The following is an 11,565-nucleotide window of genomic DNA, read 5'->3' on the forward strand; positions in this document are numbered from 1 at the left end:
TATGATACAGTACTGTATTAACCAGAATATTAAAGATAGCATATCAAAAACTACTCAACAAAGGAGGTAACATCTAATTATATGCCATATCAATATTAACTCTCAATACAATAATGCACAGAACAGCGATGACGTCACTGGATCATTGAAGATTGCCAAGTACAGAAGAAGAGGTGAAGAGCGGTTTCATGTGACTGCAGCCTAGCGCAAGGAGGATTCTTCACGCGACTACAACTTTGGCATTTAATCACTAAATTGTGTATTTATAAAAAAATTGCAGAGCATACTAGGAAACTGTATATACTGTAAATTTGTCCTGTGCCAATGGGAGTAAAATTAAATGTTTCTAGGCTATTTTCTCTTCATGTCAAACGTTCTTCATACAGTGAATTGGAAAATACCTCATTATGGCCACCAGATAAAGGTGCTGATCATAGTAAATAAGTATTTATCATCATTTATCATTATTCATCAGCTATATCTGGTGGCTATAAATAACCAACAGAAGGTGCTTCTAAGCACAGCAAAACACAAGACTTTATTATCGGCATGAAGAAGAAGCCAATACGCATGCTCCGAAATGCCTCCCACCCCCTTTGATGTCACATTCGGTTACCTGCGTTCCACGCTGGTCCCAGCAGTGCAGCTGTCCTTCGTGGGTTTTTCTAATTGAAGCTTCCCACTGCTGGTGGGCTAGGATCCATACATTGGGTCCAGTAGCAGCACCTGTATATCCTTGGGACTTATGTGTTATGATGAGCCTGTTCACTTCTAATCTCTAGTGTGTTTCTATCCTTTGGTCAATAAAGTTTTGTGTTTCATCGCACTTAGAAGCACCTTCTGTTTGTTATCTTTACCAGAAAATTGCTTCCCTCTTATCAAGTGCTGCTTTTTTCAGGAATTTGTCTGCCTGTTCTGCACCTACTAACACTGTGGGCTATCATCTCTGGCCAGTCCTGCCATCCAGAGCGCCTACATTCTTATTGTCTTGTTTATAGCTGGTGGCTATAATGCAGTATTTTCCTGATTCAGTCTATGAGAACATTCGACCTTGAGAGAAAATAGCTTAATAATATAAATAATTTTCCCCATTCACACAGGACGTATGTACATGCAGTTTCACAGGACAAATAACCCTACAAGAGTAATAATTGATCGCTAAACAGTTAGAACAAATGTCACTTTATATTGCTAGCTACACATGGTAGCATGTAGTAGCGATAAATTGCAAACAAGTGCAGCATTGTGTGATTATCGATGATTGATTCCTACACGTTGCTACTTATATAGTTTACACAGTAAGGGTCTTTTCACACGGCCACTCCGTGTGAAAGGTCCGCTGCGGGACTTTTTTTTTTTTTTTCCACGGAGCGGGTGACATTTCTGTCATCCGCTCCGTGTGCCCGCATATCATCCCATCCGTTTGCGGATGATATGCGGACATAATGTAAGTATATGGCACTGCGGATGTCAGCGGATGACACCGCTGACATCCGATTTTCCTTCCTTTCCGTTTTTTACACGGAAGAAAAAATGGGGTTCTGTTCCATTCGTAAAAACGGAACAGAACTGAAAGGAGGAAAATCGAATGTCAGCGGATGGTATTCCGCTGACATCCGCAGTGCCATTCACTTACATTATGTCCGCAAATCATCCGCAAACGGATGGGATGATTTGCGGACACACGGAGCGGCCGTGTGAAAGGACCCTAAGGGTTTATAAGCTTAGTGGTTAATGGCTACACTACATCAATTGCTAACAATTTTAGCAGTGTGATTTACCTACTAAAATGACCTGTGTAGCTCTAGTATTAGATGAATATCTACAATAAATAAATAAATAACCTTAACACCTATATAACAAGCAAAAGTGTCTGGCTTACCAGCAGCATTGCCTGAAAAGCAGCCAGCAGGTCTACCCCCCTGACACCAGATGCTGGCAGTGCACATTTACTGGCACAAACAGCTAGTATGATCATTTTACATGCATCAGGGGATGGCAATACACAGCATAACAAACACTCAATTTAAATGCCCTATATCGTTAAGACTGTCCAGATGGCAGGTCAGATTAAAGATTAATTAAAGACATAATGTAGATCTGACTTTGAAATCGCTTATTTCAAAAGATAGAACAAAACAAATTAATGGGAAGTAAAACGTATAAGAAAATAAACCACATCCTTTGTCTCCGTAGTAGCAGCACAGTCAAGAATGCCTGAGCGAGTCGCATCAAAACTTCCTGTCTGCTTTTTTTTTTAAAGCCAGCTAGAAGGGCATGAGGCATTATCTGATACTCAGCAATTACACTGTTTTCACTGATGACATGGTAAATGTTCAAAACGATGGGGGGAAATACAATAAAGCTGCTTCACCACTTTTTTAGCGTTAATCCCTCTTGGTGATGTATCGCGACAAATTCATGAAGCATTTGTGACACTTTTAGTTCTGACAGCACCTAATTCAGATCCAATTAAAATGTGCCACTTTTACATTGTTAACAAACAACTGGCCACTGCCCCCCACCTATAACTGGCTTTCACAACAAGGAGCACATGGAAGGGTAACGCGTGCAAAACAAAACCAAAGAAAATTTCCAGCTCAACTCGCCAGCTAGTATGCAACCAACAAAATTTTCTTGTCTAAAGGCCCGTACACACGTACCGATCGTCGGCATACAAACGTCGGTGGACGAAGGATCTGCCGATTGTACGCGTGTTAGTATGGTGCCTCCGACAGATGTCTGCGCACAATCCGCGGACAAAAGTCTTTCGTGCAAACATGAAAATATTTGTATGCCGACACCAGAACGGACGATTGTTCGCCTGTCAGTACACAATTCGGCCGACAGACCGCAGATTTGCAAGACTGGGCATGCTCAGAAAATAGAAAACACAGGGAAAGTTAACCATTACATGACATCACTTCTGCAGTCGGCGGACAAAATTCTTGTGCTGTCCTTGTGCTGTCTTTGCACTTTTCAGCAGACACCGACATCCCGGGGAGAAAAGAGGAACATTTGTAAGCCGACCATCGGTACGTGTGTACGGGGCTTAACAATTTGGGTTAAAAACAGGGGTTTAGTTAGCACACATTTGCAAAAACATGTGTAAGCTGCGGAGTCCTCTATCTATCCAATAGAATGCATGTGCTTCTACTATGAAGGCTCTCATAAATTTACAAGAGTTAGAACTGCAGATACTAATGGGTGCCTTGGAGTTGCCTTGCAGCTTACGCATGTATTTGCAAATGTGTGCTAAATAAACACCTGTTTTTAACGCAAACTGTTAGGAAAATTTGGTTGCAGACTTTTACACTGTGTCGTAATAAATTGGACACTTTTACATTGTGCTGCAATATATGTGCAATTATAAAAGTGGAGCTAATTAGTTCCAAACTCTCTTTTGGTGTGGAGAGAGAAAAACTGGCTCAGACAGATTTTGCAAAAAGTTTCTCACATGAATTCTAAGTGGCACAGCATGAGCCAAATTCAAGTACAAGTTGTAGACAGGTACATGAATTTGGACAATAAATCTGTCTGCACCAGCCTTTATGAATTCCAGGGAATGACTGTATTTTAAGGCTTAACCCCAGATAAGTAAATAAAAAGGCTGATGTATTTTTACCCAAATCTTGGTGTGCTTTGCGTACTTTGCCACATTTGTGCAGTAATCTAGCATAAAACTTTGCCTATGTGCAGTAGCTTCCTGTAATAAAGACCAAGACCAGTCACTGCTGCTCTCTCTCCTTGTACTGGGTGACTGGTCTTGTATCTTTCCCCTTCTGTAGTTTGTAGTTTTCTGCAGACAGCCTGTAATGGGTGTCCTGCTGGGTCCCTGCCAAAGTTCTGTTCCCTTTACGGGCTATGTGCATTACACTGGGTAAAAGTACTGGATTTTCAAACATACAGTATTTGCTGCAAATGGTCGGTGACAATTTTTTTTCGGAAATGTTGTAGCATTCAAATGATGCACAGTTGATATTACAAGCGACCCTGTCCAATAGCAAGTCCCCAAAATAGAAGGGCTCTTATATTCAACTTTCCAGCAGCCTAAGTCTCTAGCCTCCCTTCTATCCCAGCACTGAAGCCTTCCTATGGTCCTAACATTCAAAAATCCCAGCAATGTGGAATGCCTATGTCCCCCGCCATGCAGTGGTTCCATCCTCCAGTCTCTATGTCACTGAAAGCAGAGCTCCACCCAAAAGGTAAAGCCCCGCTTGTTCGCACCCTCCCCCCTCCACTGCCACATTTGGCACTTTTTGGGTAAGATCCGTTTGGAAATCTACAAGTACGATCCCTCCTCCTTCCCCCTTCTGAGAAACACACAGGTCCCAGATGGCGGGACCATTCACAAAGCACAGCGCGACTCGCTTTTGCACAGTAGGAAACCGGCAGAGAAGCCGGAAGGCTTCACTGCTGGTTTCCCTTTAGTGAAGATGCTGGCGTCTGCACCTGAAGCCGATTGAAGAATCTGCTCAGGTGCTAAAATTCGTGGATCCCTGGACAGGTAAGTGTCCTTATATATATAATACAGTATTTGTAGCTGCTGACTTTTAATTTTTTTGGGGAGACTGGAGCTCCTCTTTAAGGCCTCAGCAGGGATGTAGGGATTTGAATAGTCCCCTTACAAGCAGTGGTTCCATCCTCCAGTCCCTATATCACCTAAGGACTCGTGACATAGAGGTTGGAGGATAGAACCGCGTTCCACAGGGAGGACACAAGCTTTCAACACTTTTAGAAGTGTTGAATGTTGATGAGTGTTACGATGGCTGCAAAGTTGAACAGGTCATACATAGATTAGCTGAGTATACCACCTTATTTATTACAGCGACTTGCCATTGGGAATAGCAAACCTGACATGGTTACTTTTAAGGGTCTACTATATGTCATGAAAATCTTACCCATCCCATTTAACCATAATCAGCCAAAACCTATGAAATAAGATAGAAAGAATAAATGCATTTGTGCCAAATGTTGGCCTTACAGCAGAAATCAATATTCTATCCGATCAGGAAACATTGTCCTTTTTTTTAGTTGTCCAGTTTTGGTGATCTAGGGTAAAATGTAACCTTTTTTTCTGGCAGAAATGCAATTCAGAGTAGTTTTATTTATTTTGCATTTGCCCATCATCCGTAATGTTCAACATATTTCGTGTTCAGAGAAAACCATATACACGCCACTGTTTGAAAAAGCAGTTATCTATAAAGATGAGGACTTCCTGTCAGCTTGAACAAGTCTGGCCTTGGCATGCCATGCTGTCTTAATGCTTTAAATAATAAGGTGTTTTACCCACCAAAATGCCCATCACTGGAAGTTTATTACATGTCAGGGCCACAAGTATTATTGAGTGGCCCCAGGGGATTGTGAGCCCCTAGCACACGGCATTCTCGGTAACTTTGGAGAATGCAAGGTCCTAGAAGGTCACAGGCTTCTGAGACTCAGTAGCCACAGTCCCTGGCAGGAACAATTGCTCCATGAGCAAAGTCATGTAGATCATGCATCTTCTCTATTCTAATTCAACAGTCAAACATCTTGACCATATCCAGATCTGCTTTAACTATTAAGTTGCAGTCACATGATTTGCTTTTTGGATATTTAAACCAGCAAGTAGACCTATCCCAAAACAGTGGCCACTGTTTATGCAATGTTCTTGGTTTGATACATAAAAAAGCTACCAAAAAATAATTATAATAATGAGCTTATCTGTTGGATTTATGCCTCTCCAAAAAGCGTGAACAGGAGCTAAAGTAAAGTTTGTTTTATTCCCCACAACATTGTATGCTACAAAATTCCTGAACTTTATATTTTAATCGATAACTTTCCTGACCTGATAAAGTTTTTTTAAAACACTAGATTCTAGATAATCCCACTTCTTAGGAAGCAATCTCCAAAAAAACTTGCTAGTAATGCTAGTAAATGATGAAATTTTCTTTTGTTCTGTTTTTAAATTTAAAATAAAAAATTTGATTTTAATATTGCTGAATTTAATATGTACTACTCCTTTCTTAGAACACTCTGAATGCTGGTTCATGTCATAGTTACATGCTTTTACAGTTTCTCAATTTCTGTTTTCTAATTGAAATTCCAAAATGAATGAGGTTTGTACGAGGGTCACCTCATTTTTCTTCCTCAGTCTTATGGTAGCTTAAAGTAAATCTGTCATGGGAAAAGGATTGTCTGAAAATACTAGTTTCCTAGTTGTTCTGCACTGGGTTTGATACTTTCTAAGTCGCTGCAGGTATGCAAATCAGGAGTTTCAGAAAAGTCAAAAGTCCTTATCTGCATACTTGAGCCAAAAATTCAGAAATGATTGAAATAAGATAATCACTATGACAGCTAGGCAACTGGCATTTTCAAAGGAAGTGGTCAAAAATGGCAGCCTTTATATTTCTCTCTTGACAGTTTTTTTAGGTGATCTTTTGCTTTGGAACAAATGATACACTGGAACAGAGTGTAAAGAAAATAATGTGGGCACAAACTTCTTTTAGCTTTAAAATAAGTATGAATCCAGTGTTTAATATGAATTAATGCACACCTCTTGTTTCATTTAGCGCCCATTCAGATTGGCGCGACACGACTTTGTGGGGCGACCTCGGCGCGACTTGCACGGACTTCATATAATTGAAGTCAATGCAAGTCGCCTCCAGGTCGCCCCAAAGTAGTACAGGACCCTTTTTCTAAGTCAGAGCGACTTGTGTCGCTCCTATTAGAACGGGTCCTGTACTATTCAATAGCGAGCGAGCGACCGCGACTTGTCAGGCGACCAAGTTGCCTGACAAGTCGCGCTAGTGTGAATGGACCCTTAAGCAACATTATGCATATTATTAAACACTTTTAAAGATCAAACTACCATGGCAGTTTTAATAATGTTCATTTGTGGCAATTCTGCTGTCCTTTCCTTATGTATAATTAATTGTCCCTCATATACTAGATTGTCCTACAACCTGAACCGTTGGTGCTGCCTTAGGTATGTCTCCACTGAGGAGCTTTCCTTCAACTTCTGTCCCGGGGGTTGCAGTCCACTATGTAAACATATACCAATAAGAGCTGAATTACCTAAATAGCTGCCATATTTTACGGTGTTATTTTTATTGTCAAAGGTGTAAATCTTGTTCTCTGTAGTATTGTACACGAAGATAGAGCCCATCCAGAAGAATGATCCAGGTGCCCCCATAATGATTAAATCCTGGAAAAAAAAGCCATATTTTTTGCACTGCATGATATATTAAAACATCTACAAATGTAAACATACAATAGACATCTTAGGGCATTACATCATATTTAAACCCAAAAACAAAATGCAATATATTGCAGCTTAACAGTACTGTACTTCAATGAAGTGGCTGCATTTGTATTTTTTTTCTCACATTTTTTATTTATTGTCTGGTAATGCTGTGAATAACACACTTCCTGTCCCTAGATGGCTATAACAACTCCTCCACTGTGTCAATGAAAGGAGCCAAATTAAGGGTCTGGACATAAGTAGTTTACAGACGAAAGCTATTGTTTTATGCTTCCAGGTCAGCTCACAGGCAGTAATAAAAGACATTGTATTTCTGGCAAAATCAACAGCTATTTCCTGTACTTGCCAAAAATGTTCTTAGACTGAAAAATGGAAACTAATGCACCAGGGCCAGTAAGCTGCAATATATTACAGTTTTGATCTTGGGTTAAATATTCTTTTAGGTCTGATTTTATGTGTTGTTCTCTTCAGTCAAAAAACATGTGTACTGTACTTATTCTAAGTTGATTAATCATTTTGTAACAAAAGAAAAAAAAAGTATCCCCACTATACTATACTGCTTAAAAACATGTGAATGACATCACAAAAAAAAAAAAAAAAAACGATTGGAGGCCGCAACCTGCCTGCTTCCAATACAAATCTGTTTTTGGACTGTACTGTTCAGATGGCCATATGTTGTTAAAGAATAAGTGAAAGCAAATTGTGAAAGTACTATAAAATCATCAAATGAATCAGGTCACGTGATTCTCCTAGTCTGTTTCCTATTTTAAAAGATGCAGACTAGGAGGATGTATCACTGGAGAGTATTAGGCATAATACAAGCAGGTACTAAGCTGAAATCATCATCACAGGTGGAACGAGAGGTGGCGGTCCTGGTGTCATTGGAAAAGATCCCTTTAATCCATTGTAGCACAGTAAGTAATAGTTTTACTATCATTTTGTAAAGATGACACCTTCTAGCCCAAATTAACTGTTACCCATGTTTAAACCCGGGTAAATTTCCCATTTGTTGTTTAGAACTATGCCCACAAGTCTGTATGTTGTAATTGTATCAGGTTTTCCAGGCATTGGGCCTGATGTGAGTCTGCCATTGTTACCGGTTACCTCTCCAGCCCATGTGAGCTGCGACCCTGGGTGTGAAAACTGAGACACTGACAACTCCGGCATCTTGGTTTTGTGGTTTTATTGTATTTAAGGGGATGGGAGAAGGGAATGAGTCCTTTAGGTTCAACTAAATACAACTTGGGACTTTATCCAGAAAATGTCTGTTAACGCTGCCTTGATGCCAGCTGACGCTAGCCACGGAGTTTTGGCATATATCCAAACACTGTCATCATTAATACATGAATTTTTATGGTGATTGAAGATCTGAAAGTGGACTGATGTTCATATTTCACCTATGGGATCATTTGACTAAAAGACTGTGAGGACTGTTTATCAACCGCACTGTTAACTTGGTGATCATCCACGGGTGATAGTAGGAACTCTTCCGGGAACTTTTTTAGATTGTTCTAGCGCTACTATTATTCCTTTTTTATTGTTATCAAGTATTTTATATTTGTTTAAGTGGCAGCTTTAGTTTTAGAATTTTTTACCAGCAGTTTGCTGGTGCTACCTAGAGCGCGGAGTTAATCACACAGTTTGGGCGGGAGACTGAGGATTAATATCTACATATGACGCTAGCCAGCGTTCACTGACGCTTGGTAACACACACTTTGAAAGAAGTGCTAGAAGCCCGACTTTGAGTCCAGAAGATCCAGGACTGAAGAATAAAGAGCTTTTTACAATGTTTGCACTGCAGAGTCACTGACTACTCCCTCCAGGCTTCGCTGGCTTGAGGTAGACTGTGGTGAAATCCTGTATGGCTGCAACTCCCAACTGATACTTTGTACAATTCAGGGCCCAAACTGTAGATGCCCCCTTTAACTGTTAACTCTTCAGGGTCCACTGACTATGTACCCCCTCTGTCATTTCAGGGTCCTCAACCTAGGTACCCCCTTTACAGCTAGCTGATGCTGGATCCCAGAACCTCTTCCGGAGTGGTCTCCTCTAACACTTCAGGCAGACACCCAGGGGTAATTCTCAGTCCTCACGACCTGTGTAGGCTTTCCTGGGACTTGACCCCTCTCGCTCTCCACTGGTTCTCGGCACACCAGATCCCCTCAGCTCAACTCAGCACTCTCTGGATTCTCAGGCGACACCCTGAGACATCGGCTTCCTCAGACAGGAGGAGAGACAGCCGTTCTCTCCCTCCTGGGATTCTGCTCCCGCAAAAGACACCGCGCCACGCACTTCCCTCAGACTTATACCCACTCCCAGAATCCCTTGCGGCATAATCTGCCTTCTGGGGTAGTTACAAGCCTGAATGTGTCCCCTGATTGGGTTTTCTCCACTGCCCTATGAGAAGCCTCTCACAGGAACCATTGGGGAGACTCCCCCTTCAACAGGCACACCTCGAAACCATGACACCCTGGCCAAAAGAAAACATGGCCCTGCTGTTAGGCAGACAAGGCCCACTATACATTTACCGCACCTACCTATAGGGTGCTACATAATGAAGACCACACACAATAACTTTAGTTGGAAAACAAGTCATAAGTTAACTACAAATCCTTATCTCCCCTGAAGGACACTTAGGAACTATGAGAAAAATGCACTATTGCCCAAAATATTTTCTTTTCTTTGAAATTAAACCTTATCAGTTGTATGGACAGCACCTATATCTTGTGCCCAAATTTTGCTCCAGTTCTTCTAAATTGGACTTTCATATCCAATGAGCATGCCATGTGCTCTAAAAATTAAAGTCAAGGCTTATCCATGCACTACCTGGTTGACCAATGTATGACCTATACAAAATGTCTAATTCAGTGAATTACACTTTAGCCCAATAGATAATTCCTGATTGCTCTACTAAGCTTAGTCATGCCTTAAGCTTTATAAATTCTAAAACAAAAGATGTATATTTACCATTTGAATTTTATACATACATGCTTGCCAAGCTAAGCTAATTGGAATTTGGAAGAGTAGCAAATCAATTAAAACTCCACAAGTCTTACCTCTAGGTAGAAGCTTGAGATGCCAGCTTGACAAGAGCCATACGTTTCCCCATACTTTCTAACATAATCTAACAAAAAGAAGCAAAAACATTAAATTACATTTTCAAAATATATGCAATTACTTTAAATGTTTAATTCAGCACTAAACTCGGATTCTTGCATTGCTATTATAATCAGTTCGTGACCAAAGAAAATAAGCAGCAAAGAGACCCAACCACTCTTCTTCCTGTAATGTTGCAGAGAACGAAAACCATATGGCCAGATTTTAAAAAAGACCAAGTAAATGCAGTAACAACACTGATGGGTGGGTTTTAAGTAGGGGTTGGCCACACTCATAAGGTCAACAGTACAGTAAATCAATCACAGGCTAACAACCATATTACCCCATCCATATAGAATATATATAAAATTAATATTATGTATGGTGGGAATGTATGTAACCACAATACAGATCCAGGATCCCCTACCTACTTGCTCTGACATTTAAACCCAACCAGACCAAAACCCACAAAATATACATTCATGAGGAATGTTTGTTGGTTCTTCTAATACTAGAGCCACTGGAAAAGGAAGTGTTTGTAGGACCAATGCTGACCTAAATATTGAAGTCACAATCAGGAAGACGTTGCCCCAACCACCTCCATTTTTCTAGTGTTACTTCTGCTACAGTAATTGTGCATGGTGTCTAAAAATGACTGTGCTGTTCAATTTTTACCATTCTTAGTGCCAAGCGCACTCTGTAATTTAACAGACACTTCAGACCCTTCTCTACAATACAAGTCCAAGTAAACAAGCTTGTAATAAGGGTGTAGCTGTTACTCAGCTCTGTCAGTACAGAAAAATAAAGTGTGGGGTCCAGAAGCTACATTTTCACTGAGGGAAAATATTAAAAATTGAACAGGGGTACCGCATTATAAAGAGATAAAGAAAGTGTTATCTGCATGGAGTTAGCATGTTCTCCTTTCCAAACTGTAACTGATCTAGTATGTATGAATGTGAGTTAGGGACCTTAGATTCTAAGCTCCTGGAGGGCAGGGACTGATATGAATGTACAATATATAGTATATGTAAAGTGCTGGAGAAATTGCTGTTGCTAAATAAATACATGTAATAAATAAATAAGGTGTTAAACCTCAAGTGGGCTTTAAAAAGCAATTGAACCAAACAAAAAAAACCCTATTGGTGTTCTCTGTCATAAATGCCTCTCCCCTGGAGTGAGCCCTCGCTGAACTTTGCCGCTGCCCGTCACTGCCCACCCCTGATGCA

General features: G+C 40.6%; 1 protein-coding gene across 1 annotated transcript in view; it reads right to left on the reverse strand.

The window, feature by feature from the left end:
- Positions 1-11,565, reverse strand: part of ITGA4 (integrin subunit alpha 4) — a 222,208-nt gene that overhangs the window by 128,487 nt on the left and 82,156 nt on the right. The window contains exons 5-6 of the mRNA XM_082260232.1: positions 10,300-10,367; positions 7,057-7,186 (exon numbers count right to left, since the gene is read on the reverse strand). Coding sequence (XP_082116358.1) covers positions 7,057-7,186; positions 10,300-10,367 — 198 coding nt within the window. The remainder of the gene's footprint in view (positions 1-7,056; positions 7,187-10,299; positions 10,368-11,565) is intronic.

This window comes from Pelophylax lessonae (genome assembly GCF_965119305.1).
Source record: "Pelophylax lessonae genome assembly, chromosome: 6".
Lineage (NCBI taxonomy): Eukaryota > Metazoa > Chordata > Amphibia > Anura > Ranidae > Pelophylax > Pelophylax lessonae.